At 35.5% G+C, this 17,886-nt stretch overlaps 2 protein-coding genes across 2 annotated transcripts in view; one reads left to right on the top strand and one right to left on the bottom strand.

Annotated features, from left to right (window-relative positions):
- CFAP47 (cilia and flagella associated protein 47) overlaps nucleotides 1-17,886 on the bottom strand; it is an 849,402-nt gene that overhangs the window by 38,305 nt on the left and 793,211 nt on the right.
- Nucleotides 816-2,364, top strand: LOC122748758 (L-lactate dehydrogenase A chain-like). Its single transcript, XM_043994699.1, has one exon. The coding sequence runs from the start codon at nucleotides 862-864 to the stop codon at nucleotides 1,855-1,857; it is 996 nt and encodes a 331-aa protein (XP_043850634.1). The 5' UTR covers nucleotides 816-861; the 3' UTR covers nucleotides 1,858-2,364.

The following is a 17,886-nucleotide window of genomic DNA, read 5'->3' as shown; positions in this document are numbered from 1 at the left end:
AATCAAAAGGACTTTAAATTGAAAAGGATGTAGAAATGAGATAATTGCTCACATAGATCTGCCAAGCTTCATAACATAGACAGTAGCAACTGTAGCAGAGGAAAAAATAGTAGAAAAGTGAACCAATAAGTAATTTCAATATCAATATCCAAAATGAGAGCTAGCAATAAATTCAAGGATGTCAGAAGCCTAAATTCTACTACAACTTGGCAAGAATAATATAGAGGAAGAAATTCAGGTCCTGACACACGGAAGCTAATTTGGCTTCACATATCACTGAGTCTGTATCATGTAACAATTGGAATGATGCCACCTGCTGGAGAGCTACTGTAGGAAAGCTCTGCCATGAGGAGAAGGCGACTGAGGGCAAGCCATGTGGTCAGTTCCTTGGCATCAGGAAGTGACATTTGCTCATGGGTACTGTCTATCAAAGCTACCAGCCAATCAACTTGAGGAGCCTCACATTTCTGGGAGGAGGACACAAAGTAGGAAGTGGATGCTGGTGGAGGGTTTCTTCCTCTTTTGGTTCCTGACCTCGCCGTGGCAGGTCAGATGATGGGGTCTCTTAGAAATAGTTAGATTTTTACCTTTCTCTCTCATTCTAGTGCTCTTTAATAAATACTTAAACACTTAAATACTCTTGCTAAAGCTTATAGTTTATTGGTGACCACTCATTAGATTTTAGATAGTATAGCTAGAATTTTACCCCCTTACAATGAGATGCTACTCATAACCTGACATGACTCTAAAAATATTTACCTTATTCAAAAGTTCCAACTACATTCAACTTTAAAAGCATATATCAAGATATCTAACTCAGAACTCCTCGCAGCCTGACCAGCAACCTAGATTTCCCCCAAAATGGCAACTACTCTCAAGGATCAGCTGATTCTGAATGTCCTAAAGGAAGACCAGGTTCCCCAAAACAAGATCACTGTTGTTGGGGTTGGTGCAGTTGGCATGGCATGTGCCATCAGTAGCTTAGTGAAGGATTTGGCTGATGAACTTGCCCTAGTTGATGTCATAGAAGACAAACTAAAGGGAGAGATGATGGATCTCCAACATGGCAGCCTTTTCCTCAAAACGCCAAAGATTGTTTCTGGCAAAGACTACAGTGTGACTGCCAACTCAAAGTTGGTTGTCGTTACTGCTGGGGCACGTCAACAGGAGGGAGAAAGTCGTCTTAATTTGGTCCAGCGTAATGTGAATATCTTTAAATTTATCATTCCCAATATTGTTAAATACAGCCTTAATTGCAAGCTGCTTATTGTTTCCAATCCAGTGGATATTTTGACATATGTGGCCTGGAAGCTAAGTGGCTTTCCTAAAAACCGTGTTATTGGAAGTGGTTGCAATCTGGATTCTGCCCGTTTCTGTTACCTAATGGGGGAGAGACTTGGTGTCCATTCTTCAAGTTGTCATGGATGGGTCCTTGGGGAACATGGAGACTCAAGTGTTCCTGTATGGAGTGGTGTGAATGTTGCTGGTGTGTCTCTGAAGAATCTTTATCCTGCTTTGGGAACTGATACTGATTCAGAGAATTGGAAGGAAGTTCATAAACAGGTGGTTGAAAGTGCTTATGAGGTGATCAAGCTGAAGGGCTATACTTCCTGGGCCATTGGATTGTCTGTGGCAGATCTGGCAGAAAGCATTATGAAGAATCTTAGGAGAGTGCATCCAATTTCCACCATGATTAAGGGCCTATACGGCATTCATGAAGACGTCTTCCTTAGTGTCCCCTGTGTCTTGGGGCAGAATGGCATTTCAGATGTGGTGACCCTGAACCCAGATGAGGAGTCCCGTTTAAAGAAGAGTGCAGATACTCTTTGGGGAATCCAGAAGGAGCTGCAATTCTAAAGTCTTTGAATGTGCTGCCACTTTACTGTCTAGAGAACATGACACTGGTTAAGGGATTAGGTATGATGCGCTTTTCATGTAGGTCAAATCTTTCCTCTGATTAGTGACACCAGAAATATAAAACCTATGAACACACTCTTCCTAACCTTAGAAATGGGGGAATAATACAGTGTGGCTACTTATAAACCCTGTTTGCCTAGTGATGCTGGATATGTACAGTCTGGAAGTAGTTGTTAAACAGAGCCAGCACTGGCTCTCCAAACTCCCCCCCAGGTATATGACTGCCTGCCTTGTAGGTGCTGTAGGTTCTAGTAGGTCCAGAAGACAACATTCCTGGACATGAAACAACATACAGTAGTAAAACTTTGATGCATTGATTACCTTTGTGTTCCCTTCCATTAGGGCTCTCCAGCATGGCCCCATGTATCACCCTTCCAGAGGACCTGATTTTGTCTACCTATATCTCTCTCTCTCTCTCTCAATAGTTGTAAATTTCCATATTATATAAAAAAATCTATGTACAAAGGTGCAACTGATTTCTCAAGTGTCATACTAACCCTAATACTGAATAAACAACAAATAACTGAAAAAAAAGCATATATCAATATTTATTATATGTCTGGCAAAGTGCTTGAACTTCAAAATACAAAGGCAAAAAAACAGTCTTTTCCCTCAAGAAGTTTTTTTTTGGGGGGGGGTGGTGCAGAGAGAATGGAGAAGATAAATATAAAATGTATACACAGTAAATACAAAGTGGTTGGGGTAAAGCTGAGAGCACTACTAACTTGGTGGAGTCAAGGAAGGTTTCAAAGAGGAAGTAGCACTTTTGCTGAGTTTTGATGGAACCTAAGGTATGAAGAATTGATGCTGAAAAGTGAGAATACTCCAGCCACAAGGGACACCTTGTTCAATGTTAAAGGAGAAGAGGACTTAGAATATGACATTCTAGAAGGCAGAAGAGCCAGGATTATGACAAAAAAAATAATCTACCCAGAAAAACTGAAGACATTCAAAACTATGGCATAGTAGAATTTCTGAATAATTTAAAGAGGAACATTTTTCTAAAAAATGAACTATAAGAACAAACTGATTCCTTTTCAATCCATTTGTTACAGAAACAATTAAACTTATTTTTCTCAATTTGTCATATACATGTATACTTATACGTATTTATACATATATCCATATGTTTATATGTATATAATGAATACAACATAATATTGGGTTGGCTTGAATTATAACAAATTTTTTTTTCAGAAAAGATTTATGTATGACATGGTACTTGGAATGAGTTTTGGAAGGGGTTAGGGTTTCCGATATGCTATCTGGTAGGATTGCATTGCAAGAATGGGAGTCAGCCTCTAAAGAGACTTAGAGACAAGGAGATGGAATTTCATGAATTGGGAACAACAAGGACAGTTTGGTTTAAATACAGAGAGTGCAAGGTGAAGGAATGTGAAAACAGCCCAGAAAGATCAGATAGAACTCCATTGTGAAAGGCTTTCAATATCTAACAATGGAGTTTGCATTTTATCTTAAAACAATAAGAAGCCAGTGAAGCTTCTTAGGCTACAAAGACTATGGTGTATGTGACAGTCATGTGCTTTTTTGACAAGAAAGAAACACTTAGTGTTAATGTATATATCATTTGTCTTAAAAAAATAAAGTTAACATGGCTAAGAAAACAATAGAACTTACTGTTTATAAGAGGCAAAATGATGTAGTAGTAGGAATAAAACCATTGCAGTATTATTCAGTGATTTAATTAAAAGTTTTTCTTGAGGATTTTGCTCTATGAATCTCATTCAGAATTTAAAGCTTCTCTATTGATTAGAAATTCTTTTAAGTAGTGATTGAATTATTTAATCAACCTGTCAAAAGCAATCTAAAGTGATGAAATGAAGAATGAAACTGTGTTATTTTCAACATAAAATATTTGGTTACTGTGATTTGATCAAATTAAATGCAAGATGAAATTACAAAGTGATATAATTTACAAGGCGACAGTGTAACGGCTCAATTACAGTGAACTCTTGGTTATGAAGTGTTTGCTATGTACAGAGAAAGATGTCTAGGCATTTTATGAATTCAGTTCAGTATGCGCTGCTTTAGGTAGAAAATGCCTATCTCCTTAGTAGGAAAGCCTTACCAACCCTTGAAATTTAAGCTGTAGAATGAGTCTGATAAAGAAATATAGAAAGCAGCAATTATACTTTATCTAAACTTTCTCTCCCTGTACCTTAGCAGAATCTGTATACATTAGGGCATTAAGAAATGTTTGCTGAATTTTAATTTTTCCAAATAACTTTGAAAATGGAAGGGGTATGCAGGCAAAACAGTATGAAGAGAAATGGTAATGGACAATAAATCTCCTCCCCAAGAGGTAATTTTCTTAGTGTAAACAAGTATGATATTAAAAATCTGCTGCCTAACAAACAAGCTAAAATTTATTTTTGCACTTATGATTGTAAAGGGAATTTTCAAAACCTGACCAAACTTGGAAACATACTCAGAGCAATCAGGAAAGAACATTTAATCAATTAGTAGAAAAACAGAGCCCTCATTCATGCACAGAATTGTGTTTCTTCTCAGCTAATTAGTTTAGAAAAATGGTCCTGTTGATTACAATGAACAATTTCATTTTAAAAGACTCCAAATTTGGATATATAACAGTCTGATTTGAGATATGAGAATTGCAATGGATATACTATGAAAAGCCATGGGACTCCTATTTAAATTATTTTGCTTAAAAAGCTCACAAATTCCCTAAGTATAGAAGAAAATATTATATGTTCTCCAATTACCAAAATGAGGAAGAAAATATAACTATGTATAGAGTGGGAAAGGAATTCAAAGACTAGATTAGTACAGTTCCTTTTTTTTAAAAGATGAAGAAATTTGGGATTAGGGATTCTAAGTGATACCTTAAGGAATAAAGTTTGTAAGCATTTAGAGTTGGATGTGAACCAAGATCTTAACTTGACTCAGGCACTGCATTATCTATAGTATCCCATTAAATCCATCCAATCATTTTTTTTTTTTTTTGGTGAGGCAATTGGGGTTAAGTGACTTGCCCAGGGTCACACAGCTAGTAAGTGTGTAAAGTGTCCGAGGCTGGATTTGAACTCCGGTCCTCCTGAATCCAGGGCCGGTGCTCTATCCACTGTGCCACCTAGCTGCCCCCAATCATTTTTAACCCACATAAACATCCTTATAAATATCCATTAAACCAGTCCTCATTATTGCCTATTTTATATAGGATCTCTAGCAGAGCCCAAATGTTCAATAATAGATTGAAAGGGATGCTACTAACATCAGGCCTGTGGATAAACTTTATTTTCAGTAAAATTGGGGTTCCACCATGAGGGTGTTTCCTATCTGGATCTTTGTTATTGATAGTGATTTGTACAACCACTGTACCAGAAGGCTATACCTGTTTCCTATAAATACAGGATAAACTGGGTTAGATTTTAGACTGATGATAAACTAAACATTCAAATACTCATCAACTTAGCTGACATAATGAATCAAGAGACATTCTGGTTGTATTTCATGTGACTTGCTTATGTGAGGTATATGCCTTTAGTTTTTAGTATCATACAATAATACTGAAGCTAATGATTCACAATGACAATAGTAAGACCCAAATATGAGTTATGGGATAGTTGAGTACGTTATTCAAAAAAACAGAATAACTTATATATGACAAGGAGAATTATATGAAGAAGCTTAGCAGGAGAAAAAACATTAAAAGTAATCAAGTACAAGCTCCTGACTAATACAAGAATTTCTTCTATGTGGCAGGTAATCACTTAGGGTCCAGATGAGTACTTCCAGTGATAGGGAGATCACTACTATTACCGCCAAAAGTACCTACCATTTTTTTCCAAAAGTCAATTTTTTGGAAAGTTTTTACATATGTTGAGCTTAAACTTGACTCTTTAACATCTACTCATTAATTCAATTTTTACCCTTTGGAGAAAAAACAAGATTACTCTGCTTTCTAGGAAATGGCAATTTAAGTATTTGAAGACAAGCATCATGCTTCAACATTCCTTTAGATATCTTATTTTCTGGACTCATCACCATACTGGTTATCCTCTTCTTGATATGGCCCATGTTATATCAATCAAAAATATGTAGTCCCAAAGTAAATACATATAAGATGTAGTCTAAAAAATGCAGAATGTCATAAAATATTATTTTCTATGATTTGGAAATTTTTTTGACTTATGTAAACTGAGCTTGCAGTCACTTTTATCAGGAGCTAAGGACTTGTGTTTCTAGCTTGCTTTAATCATTTTTTTATCTTAATTTTGTCATCTACCATATTACCATATCTTTACAGAACAATGTGTCAGGTCTTGATGATTCAAACCCTCTATTTTCCCATCCATTCTTCTTTCTGGCTATGCCAACACCTAAGTCTAAGCCCTCAACACTAGTAACTGTGTGACTGCAGTAGGCTCCAGTCTCTCCCATCTATAATCAATCTTTTACATCACCCAACATAATTTATGACTAAGCATGATCTGAAATGGTGTGTATGATATCTTGCAAATCCTAACTTTATATATCAAGAATCTGAGGTTAATGGAGGAAAAGTGCGTTTTTCAAATTCATTTAAGTAGTTTCAGCAAAAAGATTCGAAACCACATCCTATTTCCACTACACCATAATCATCAATGATTCCTCTGCTTAAATTTCTTTAATGGCTCCCTACCTACTACAGAATAAAGTTCAACTCTTTTAGCTTTGGATTTAAGGGCCTATATAATCTGTGTTTGCCTTATTTCTCCAAACTTATTTGACCATGGTCCCTTTGTCCAGCTATACTCCACTATCAGTAATTGCTTGCACATTTTTCATGTCCTGCTTCTGTTTCTTTGTTCATACAGTTCCTGATGGTTATGATATCTTTCTTGTGTCTCCTTCCCTCATTTATGCTTATTGAAATTCCATCTAGCTTTTAAGACTCAACGTAAATGTTCTCATGAAGCATTCCTTAGTTCCTCAAATCAGAAATAAAATATCATTCCTCCCCTTAACCTTGAGTAGAATTTTGGGCATTTCTTTTTTTTTCTTTTTTCTTTTTTTTTTTAGTGAGGCAATTGTGGTTAAGTGACTTGCCCAGGGTCACACAGCTAGTAAGTGTGTGTTAAGTGTCTGAGGCCAGATTTGAACTCAGGTACTCCTGACTCCAGGGCCGGTGCTCTATCCACTGTGCCACCTAGCTGCCCCCATTTTGGGCATTTCTAAGGCAGTTTTGTTTTTGTTGTCCAAATAGTTTCAGTCATGTCTAACACTTCATGAATTCATTTAGGACTTTCTTGTCAAAGATACTGAAGTATTTTTCCATTTCCTTCTCCAGATCATTTTACAGACTAGGAAACTGAGGCAAACAGGGTTAAGTAGCTTGCTCAGGTTTACACAGCTAGTGTCTGAGGCCAAATTTGAACTCAGGAATATGTGTTTTCCTGCTTATAGACCTGTAACTCTATCCACTGGAACACTTAGACACCCCTTCTTAGTCATCACTTTGTTATATTTTGCATCATATTTCCCTAATATATGGTAAGTTTCATGAGGGTAGAGAGTAACATGTAATCTTTAGCATAGTGATCTGCTCATAATTGATGTTTAATAAATTTTTGCTGAATTATATTTGATATCTTTTTTTTCTATTTTAAATTAATTATTATTTTTTGTTGTTGTTGTTGAGCAACAAACATTTATTTTATTTTTTTCCAGTTACATGTAAGGGTAGTTTTCAACATTCATTTTCATAAGATTTAGAGTTCCAAATTGATCTCTCTACCTCCCTACATTTGCTCCCCCCTCCACAAGACCACAACCAGGTTATATATGTACAATCCACAAGTGCTCTTTTTATCAGTTCTTTCTATGGGGGTACGTAGTAAGCTTCCTCATTAGTCCCTTGGGATTGTCTTGGATCATTGCATTGTGGAGAGTAGTTAAGTCATTCACAATTTCTCATTGAACAATACTGCTGTCACTATGCACAATGACCTCCCAGCTCTGCTCACTTCACTGTATATCAGTTCATGAGTTTTTCCAGGTTTTTCTGGGATCATCCTGTTTGTCATTTCCTATAGCACAATACCATTCCACCACAATCATATACCACAGCTTCTTCAGTCATTCCTCAAATGATGGACATTCCCTTTATTCTCAATTCTTGGCCACCACAAAGAGTTGCTATAAATATTTTTTGTACAATTTTTCACCTTTTTTTCTTTTTCATGATTACTATTGTTAACTGTTTCCCTTCCATTCTATTCCCTTCCCCATGATATTTATTCTGTTATCCATCTTCTTTCATCCTATCCCTCGTCAAAAGGGATTTACTTCTGTCTGTCCCCTCCCCAAATCTGCCCTTCCTTCTTTTGCCCCTCTCTCTTTATCCCCTTCCCCTCCTATTTTCCTACAGGGTTAGAGAGATTACTCCACCCAATTGAATGTGTATGTTATTCCCTTCTTGAGCCAATTATAATGAGATTGAGCCTAAGAGTGTTAGGCTCATGTACTGCCTTGATTAAGTACATTACTCTACCCAGTTGTTGACTCAACTCTGATGAGTTTAAGGTCTTTGAGCCTTTTCTGATGAGTGTAAAATTCATTTACTGCCCTGCTCCTCCCCCATCTCTTTCCCCAATCCATAAGCCTTTTCCTGTTTCTTTCATGTAGGATATCACCTTTGCCATTACCCCTCCTGCAGTGCATTCCCCTCACCCCTCAATTTAACCCTAAAGATGTCATCATGGGACAGCTATGTGACATAGTGGACAAAGCATCCACCCTGGACCCAGGGGGATCCCAGGCAAAACCCGGCCTCAAACACAAGACAGTTGCCCACTGCACAAGCCCAGGTATGTCCTCAAACTCCAATTTTTTATGGTTCTCTAGGGTCTTGTATTTGAAAGTCATATTTGCCATTCAGTTCAGGTCTTTTCATCACAAATATCTGAAAGTCTTCTTTTTCATTAAAGTCCCATTTTTTCCTCTGAAAGATTATGATGAGTTTTGCTGGGTAGGTGATTCTTGGTTGTAATCCCATTTCCTTTGCCCTTTGGAATATCATATTCCATGCCCTCTGGTCCTTTAATGGAGAAGCTGCCAGATCTTGTGCTATCCTGACTGAGGCTCCACAGTACTTGAATTCTTTATTTTTGGAAGCTTGTGATATTTTCTCCTTGACCTGAGAGCTCTGGAATTGGGCCATAATATTCCTAGGAGTTTTCCTTTTGGTATCTCTTTCTGGAGATGATAGGTAGATGATGTCAATTTAAATTGTAGCTTCTGCTTCCAGAATTTTAGGGCAATTTTCCCTGAGCATATTTTGGAAGATGATGTCTAAGCTCTTTCCTTGATCATGGACCAATAATTTTCAAGTTATCTCTCTTGGACCTATTTTCCAGGTCAGCAGTTTTTCCAAGAAGATATTTCACATTGCCCTCTATTTTTTTAAATTTGGATTTGCTTTATTGTGTCTTGGTTTCTCATAAAGTCACTGGCTTCCATTTGTTCAATCCTAATTCTTAGGCAATTGTTTTCATCAGAGAACTTTTCCATTTGGCTTTGCGGACTGTTGACTTTTTTCTCACATTTTTCCTGTATCACCCTCATTTCTCCTTCCATTTTTTCATCTACCTCTCTAACTTTATATTCAAAGTACTTTTTAAGTGCCTCTATGGACTGAGACCAATTCATATTTTTCTTGGAAGCTTTAGATATAGGGACCCTGACATTGACATATTCCTCTAAGTATGCACCTTGATCTTCCGTGTCACTGAAGAAACTTTCTATGGTCCTCACCTTTCTATGTCTGCTCATCTTGTCTTTCTTTTACTTGGCTTTTAGCTCCTTAAAGTTGGGCACGTTTTCCAGCCTGCAGTATCCCAAGCTTCAGGAGACCCCAGGTGGTATGATTTAAGGAGGATCAGGTTCTTCACTCACCTGGCCTTTTCCCTGGTCCATAGATGACCCTAGACCAATGTGCTAATCAACCAGCTTTGTGTGTTGTGGTTGTCAGCTCCAACAAGCCTGTGCTCCTACCCCACCTGGGCCACTGCTACCCAAGCCTACCTCCTGGTTCCCAGCAGGGGTGAAAAACCCAAGTTCTACCTCAGAACCAGCATAGACTCCTGTAGTCTCCCCCCTGCCAAAGGCTCAGCCCTCTCACCAGACTGTGAGCTTAATTCCAGATGATAGTGGCACTTCGGCTGATTCAGAGGCTCCGGGGGTCTCCTTCTCTGGTGAGGCCTTCCTGGGACTGGATCTGTGTCAAGGTGATGGTGGGGTTGGGCTCCACTCCTGTTTAAGCACAGCAGCTCCCTCCTTCTGACCTTCCAACCTGTTCTTGGTTAGAAGATTATTTCAGCACATTCCTCTTTGGGTTTCGCTGCTCCATTGTCCTATGACATTATTTGGATGTTTTTTGGAGCAATTGTGTCATGAGGTCAAGAGCTCACTGCCTTTTGTCCGCCATCCTATATTTGATACCTTAAAGGACATTTTTGATGAAAAATTATGAAGAGTGTAGAGGCAAGCCAGATTCCCATGGCATACTTATAGGAACCTCCTTCCAGGTAGGCTCCAATGATATAGAGCTAGAACTCAGCTGACTCAGTCTCAATATAGAAATCTGAGGTTAATCTGCACTGAAAAACATGCATACAGAAATACATATATTGTATTACACCCTGTTTTGCCTTTTCTTTTTCATTGGATTTATTCACAATTGTTAACTAAGATATCCCACTTTCATACCATCCTTGTCCATTAAAAATGTAAGGGATCATTTACTTTTTTTTCCTCTCACACAGTTATCATTATTCTTAAATTCATCATCATGCCTTGCCTGCAATATTGTGATTTCTTTTTAACTGGTCTCTTAGCTTCCATTCTCATCCTTCACCAGCTAAAATTCCCCACAACTAGTGGGCTAAATGATCTTTCAGTTACATAGATCTGAATACATGAATATATATATTCTTTTTTCTTTTTTTTTGTTGGACAATGAGGGTTAAGTGACTTGCCCAAGGTCACAAAGCTAGTAAGTGTCAAGTGTCTGAGGCTGGATTTGAATTCAGGTCCTCCGGACTCCAGGGCCGGTGCTCTATCCACTGTGCTACCTAGCTTCCCCTATTGCAAATTGTTATATCATAATACATACATCATCAGCTTTAAGAAAATGGTGTATTGGGGGAACAAAAAAACCAAGCAATTGCTATAGTAATCCTATAATATTTGGGTAGGTATCTGATGTCACTGAAGAGATTCAATTTTCTAAAAAATAGTTATAAACTATTAAGTTATAGGAAAGAGACATGTGTGATACCCTTCTGTCTAAACAAACTTTAACCTTGTTTTGAAGGCATCCAAAGGAGACTTTTTTTTTTATTATAGAGGGAGAACCTTACATTTTTTTAGGTTTATTCATAAGTTTTATTATTAATTAAAAGTTTTTAGGTTTTCTAATTCGCCAGTGAAAATGATGTTGATAATTTAGCAAATAACTTCAGTTGAACCAAGTTAGCTTCTTCTATACCAATGAAAAATGTATAGAGTACAAAAATTCTACATGTAATTATTAGTAGTAAATATATGCTTTGTGCTAATGGAACAAATTTTATTCAGGTTAAAATGGCATTTGAAAAGAAATTATATTTTTAAAAATATTCTGTAAAATATCTAAATAATTTAATTATTTGAAAAGAAAATCTGAAAGCACAGTAATGAAAGATTGACAAAAATTATATATGTACTCCAAATCTGGATGCCAGGGAGGACAATGAGTATGACACAGAAAAACAACAACAACAAACTATACTCAAAGCTGTACACAGTGATTCTAACATAAAAAACAATAAAAAACTAATAGGAATCAATATTTGTTTTCCACTGTCTATAAAGCATTGTAAAAATTACTTTTATAAAATAAAATTTTAAATTTTATACAGAAATAATCTTATAAGTATTGCTGAGATTTGCTAAGGTTCAAGACTACCTCACACAATAGGTGATAGCTATGGGGATAGAAGAAAGATTAAAGGTTATCTTCTAGTCCAATTTACTAATTCTTCAAATAAGGGTACTGAGTCACAGAGAATTTAAATGATTTTCCACATCATATTTTAGAACACAAAATAAGTGTCTTAAATTAAAATAGGTTTTCCACTCTGCCCTCCTGCATAAATGTTTGCTTAATTTAATAATGCAATATAATTATTTGGTGTTATTTTTTTATTAGGAAAAATTGCACTGTATATAACAAATTATGGAAATTTATGAACAAGTTAGAGGAAGCATAGATAATAAAGGGGTTAGGATAAAATGAGACCAAAAAATGAGTGATGAGAGGGAGAGCCACAATGGCTAAGTAAAGTCAGGGAATTGCCTGAGTTCTTGCAAATTCTCCTCTAAATTCTTAAAACAACACATTACAATTAATTCTGGGGTGGAAGAACCATGAAAAGAATGGGACGAAACAATTTTCCAGCTCAACAACTTCAAAGGCCAGCAGAAAATGTTTGTTTCACTAGGGTTAGAGCACAGCACAGTCATGTACAGACCTCATCAGTTCATTTAAAATAACTTTAGATAATATGAAATACTTGGGAGTCTACCTGACAAAAAAAACCCCATCAACTATATGAGCATAATAACAAAATACTATCAATCAAATAAAGTCAGATCTAAATAATTTGGGAAAAAATTGCTCTTGGTTAGGCTGAACCAATATAATAAAAAATGACAATTCTACCTGTCAATTTACTTATTCAGTAGCATACCAATCAAACTATCAAAAATTATTTTATAGAGCCAGAAAAAGTAATAACAAAATTCATCTTGAAGAACAAAAAATCAAGAATATCAAGGGAATTAGTGAAAAAAATATATAAAGGAAAGTAGCCTACCACTACCAGAACTCAAACCACATTGAAAGTGATAATAAAACAATTGTACTTGAAGAGAAATACAGTGGTACATCAGTGGAATAGATTAGGTACACAATACACTTTAGTAAATAACCATAGCAATCTGGATGTTGTTAAACCCCAAAATCCAAGATTTTGGGAAAAAAACTCACCATTTGACAAAATCTGCTAGGAATATTGGAAATCACTTTGGCAAAAATTAGGAATTTGACCAACATCTAACACTTCTTACCAAGAAAATTTCAGATGATTACATGTTTTAGGCAAAATCATAAACAAATTAATAGAGCATAGATTAATTTAACTCCCATATTTGTGGATAAGGAAACATTTTTGACCAAATGAAATAGAAAGCCTTACAGGATATAAAATTGATAACTTTCGTTACATTAAATTAAAAAAAAAATTCTCACAAACAAAACCAATGCAATAAAGATTAGAAACAAAAGAGAAAACTAAAAGCAATACAGTCTTTGTGATAAAGGCCTCAATTTTGAAACATAGAGAACTGAGTCAAATTTATACAATTGCAAGTCATTCTCCAAATGATAAGGTTTTTTTTTTTCTTTTTTGATCGAGGCAATTGGGGTTAAGTGATTTGCCCAGGGTCACACAGCTAGTAAGTGTCGAGTGTCTGAGGCCTGATTTGAACTCAGGTCCTCCTGACTCCAGGGCCAGTGCTCTATCCACTGCTCCACCTAGCTTCCCCAATAAGTTTTCAAAGGATATGAACAGGCAGTTTCCAAAATAACAAATCAAAGCTTTCTAAAGTCATTTTTAAAAAAATGCTCTAAATCATTATCAATTAGAAAAATGCAAATTAAAATGACTCCAAGGTAACACCTCATACTTATCAGATTGGCTAACATGACACAAAAGGATAATGGCAAATGTTAGATGGGATAAGGGAAAAGTAGGACATTAATGCACTCTTGGTGGAGTTGTGAATTTATTCAGCCATTCTATTGAGTAATTTAGAACTATACCCAAAGAGCTAAAAATTATGCATGTTATTTGACTTAGCAATACTACTACTAAGTATGTATACCAAAAATATTTTTTAAAAAGTAAAAAAGGGGGGCAGCTAGGTGGCACAGTGGATAGAGCATGGGCTCTGGAGTCAGGAGTACCCGAGTTCAAATCCGGCCTCAGACACTTAACACTTACCAGCTGTGTGACCCTGGGCAAGTCACTTAACCCCAATTGCCTCTCTAAAAAACAAACAAACAAAAAAAAGTAAAAAGGTCCTATATGTGCAAAAATATTTATTGCAACTCTTTTTGTGTTAGCAACATAGGAGTAGAATGTATTCCTCAAAGAGAGGGAGCCCAGAACTTGAGAGTGCATTAAATTTTTGCATAGAGCTAAGAAGGAAAACTATACACAATGATTACCACATGAAGAATATACTAATAACAAATGACCAAAATTAAATATTATGGACTTGTAATGACCAAACTTGGTACAAAATAAAAGAGCTGCCTCCCTAATTTGCAAAGGTAGAGGACTATCATTGTTGAGCACTGCATATAATGCCAGACTTGCTTGATATTTTCTTTAGTTTTGATGAAATATTTTCCAATTTATTCTTTATTTTAAAGAATGGTTCTGTAGGAAGGGTAGGAATATATTAAGAAATAAAGTTCATGTAAAAAGATATCAATATTTTAAAAAACTTCTCCTTCCTGTACATCTTATACTCTTTCCAGAAACCCAAAAATTTATTAACTTGTCCCATGTAAAATATCCCATGGCACTTCCTTTAGTACAAGCTGCTTCTCTAAAACAACTGATATATGGGACCAGAGAAAGAAGTAGACATACAAGTTCCTGTCACTGTCATTTCCAGTCCCTCATTTTATTGACATCACTCAGAAACCTGTCCTCTTTTAAGTCCCACTCATTTTATCTACATCATTGACATCTTTTCTGGATCTTTGTTATAGTTAACTACCAGCAACCACTCATTTTTCTCCTGAAGACATTCAGTACTTGACTGAAAGCCTTCATTTTCTTTTCAACCTACCATGCTTATGAGGAGAGAATTTTAATGCACATGTTAATGGATCCTTAAACATCTGTTTTCCTGTTTATTAACTTTCAAGGACCTATGTCTTCATTACATCATAAGCATGCTTATGGATTTTCATACCTGTTTTTTCTATACCACCCATAATTATACCGCCTCCATGACAGTGAACTCTTAAATTTCCCTCCATTATTATTATCCATTACGTATTATTTCATCTTTCCCAATAATTCATGAATTCTATGCCCATTCTTTCCACACCTAGTAGTGTTCCTTCAGTCTATTGATCCTATAGTGTCCTGACTTTTCTCTTTCTCAGACTTGAATCATATTTGACAAGTTCACCTATATATTGACTCTTATCCTTAAACACATTGCCATTTCTACTTCTGTCTTGTCAAACTCCAAAACTTGAGTTAGAACCACAATTCTGCTTACTCTATTTCTATCCATGATAAACAGAGTTGTCAGGTCAGGATTATTATAGATATGCCCATTATAAATTTACGTTATTCAACTGATAACTTCACTATTGCATGGTAATCCTCTTACTTTTGTCTGATTAATAAACTATACAAAATGGTTATTTCAAACCTAAATTCCTAAGTCATTTTCACAAAAACCACAAATACTCCCTCTTAAAAGCAGAAATTTTACTGACCAAACAAAGCCAACCAACATAAATTTACACATTGCCTCTAATAATTACCTCACAATTTATCATCTACCACATAACAATTTATAATCTACCATCTTCTCTTTCTCTTATTTCCAATCCCTCTGTTGCTTTTAATTTTTCTTCCTTTAAAACCTCTTTAACTAATATCAATGAGCCTGAGCAAATCTCTGGAACATTAAAAAAAATCTTTCTTTGACCCTGACATTCTCATACCATTCTTTGACCCTGACATTCTCATACCATTAAACTATTAAGCTATATTGCAATGCCTTTTCAATTGACCCTCAATAGTTAAAGCCGTTGTAATATTCCTTATGATTATACAATTAGAGTGAAATTTCTCCCTCAAATATTACCAATAATTTCTTTTTTTCTTTTTCTTTTTTTTGGTGGGGCAATGAGGGTTAAGTCACTTGCCAAGGTCAAACAGGTAGTAACTGTCAAGTGTCTTAGGCCTGATTTGAACTCAGGTCCTCCTGAATCCAAGGCCAGTGTTTTATCCACTGTGCCACTTAGCTGCGCCCACCAATAATTTCTTAAACTTATCTAATCACCTTTTCTCAGTTACAGTTCTACTTGATATCTCTTCAGCCCTTGACAAATGTTAGCAACCTCTTGTTCCCAATGTTTCTCTCATCTCACTGCTACAATACTGGTCTTAAGAAGTTTTTAATGATTATTTAGGATCATGATCCATTTCATGCCCACTAAATATGAATGTGCTTTTTCCTTCTCTTTGTCATGTCATTTGTTCCCAGGATATGAGTTTTCATCACCCACCCCGCCTCCCATTAACAATCTACATAACCACTTTCCTTTCTTTTCTGAAAGACATTGAGACATTTTTATCTTCTGAAGGTTTTTATTTGCAATTTAATAAATCCAACAAGACCTGAAAAATCTACCCCTAACCCCACAAAACTCAATTCTCACTTAGATTTCACTGGTTCATTGTGTGAATATTTGTATTACTTTTATTTCCTCTTTGACCTTCTAGCAATGTAGAATAATGCATGGGAATGTTGTCTTTAGGGGAAGAAGCATTATATTCAAGGACTTTGTTAAAATTTCAATCTCTTTCACTTACACTTGTTGTTAACCTTGGGTGAGTTACTTTATGTCCAAAGGGCCTTCAGTTTACTCATCTATAAAATGAGAGTATTGGGCTAGCTGACCTGTGATTGTACTTCCAACCCTCAATACATGAAACTGTTTTCCTGAGAAAAGAATTCTACATAGTAGTACTGTGTGTTACTATGGAATACAAGAAGAAAAAAGAATCTATGCAAAATGGTTCTGAACATCAATTAAGTTTTCCTGTGTTTGGATATTTATTTTAATTATTTCACAATCCTTCCACAGTAATCCATGATGGTACATGCTAAAATTCTGCATTAATTGCAAATTATGTAGAGTAATTACTATGAATTTTGTACCACTTTTAAAATCTCAATAAATTAAATGATACATCTCAAAATTGATGTCCATACCATTTCCCTTTTTTCCCCTTAACTCAGTCAGAAAAACTATTTTTAATGTCTCATTTTATATTGTTAGCTTTACTTCATTACTGAAACAAGGGGGAAAGCAATCATATTTTGTTGTTTCTCTGCTATATTTCATCTCTGGAAATCACATATTAATTTCCAAAACAACAAAATACTGGGGTCATAAATCCTCTGTTCCACAGCACTGAATATACAATATAACAACAAACCCATTGTTAAATAAAGAGAGCATGAAGTTAATGATAAATCTAAATTGGCTGTTATTACATTCATATGAAAATTTGGACTTTGAATGGAAAAACAAAAATATAAAAAGTAAAGAAAAACATGTGAATATCACCTAGAAGTAATGATTGATATCAGCAACAATTACAGTTATAATATGGATCAGTAGTGGAGATAAGACATTCTAAATCCCAACTTTTGATCTGCCATGGAAGTAATTGGTTATTTAAGTCATGGAATCTTATTTTTCTGTCTCATTTTCCCCCTTATTAGTAAAATGAAATAATAGCAGCAATTTTTATCTTAGGGCATTAGAAACTTCAACGGGAATACAGCATTTGGTGCAAAACAACACAAACTAAAGGAGAAAAATTTTCATATTAGCAGTAACTAATGTAACTGATGAAAAACTTGATTTAAAAAAATAAATATTTAACCTGTATTAAACTATGATATTTGTGTACTACAGTGAGGGATAATTTTATTATATTGTAAAGAAAACCTATAAAATTAGGAATAATGATATTAAGGCCTAAAACAGAAATAAACTAACCAGACTCTGTCAAATTCCATCTCAATGATATTAATAATTCTTCACTCAGTTATTAAAAAAATAACTAAAACTGA

This window comes from Dromiciops gliroides, chromosome 3, assembly GCF_019393635.1.
Source record: "Dromiciops gliroides isolate mDroGli1 chromosome 3, mDroGli1.pri, whole genome shotgun sequence".
Classification (NCBI taxonomy): Eukaryota; Metazoa; Chordata; class Mammalia; order Microbiotheria; family Microbiotheriidae; genus Dromiciops; species Dromiciops gliroides.
Note: the sequence above shows the minus strand (reverse complement) of the source record. Positions and strands in the feature narration are given on the sequence as shown.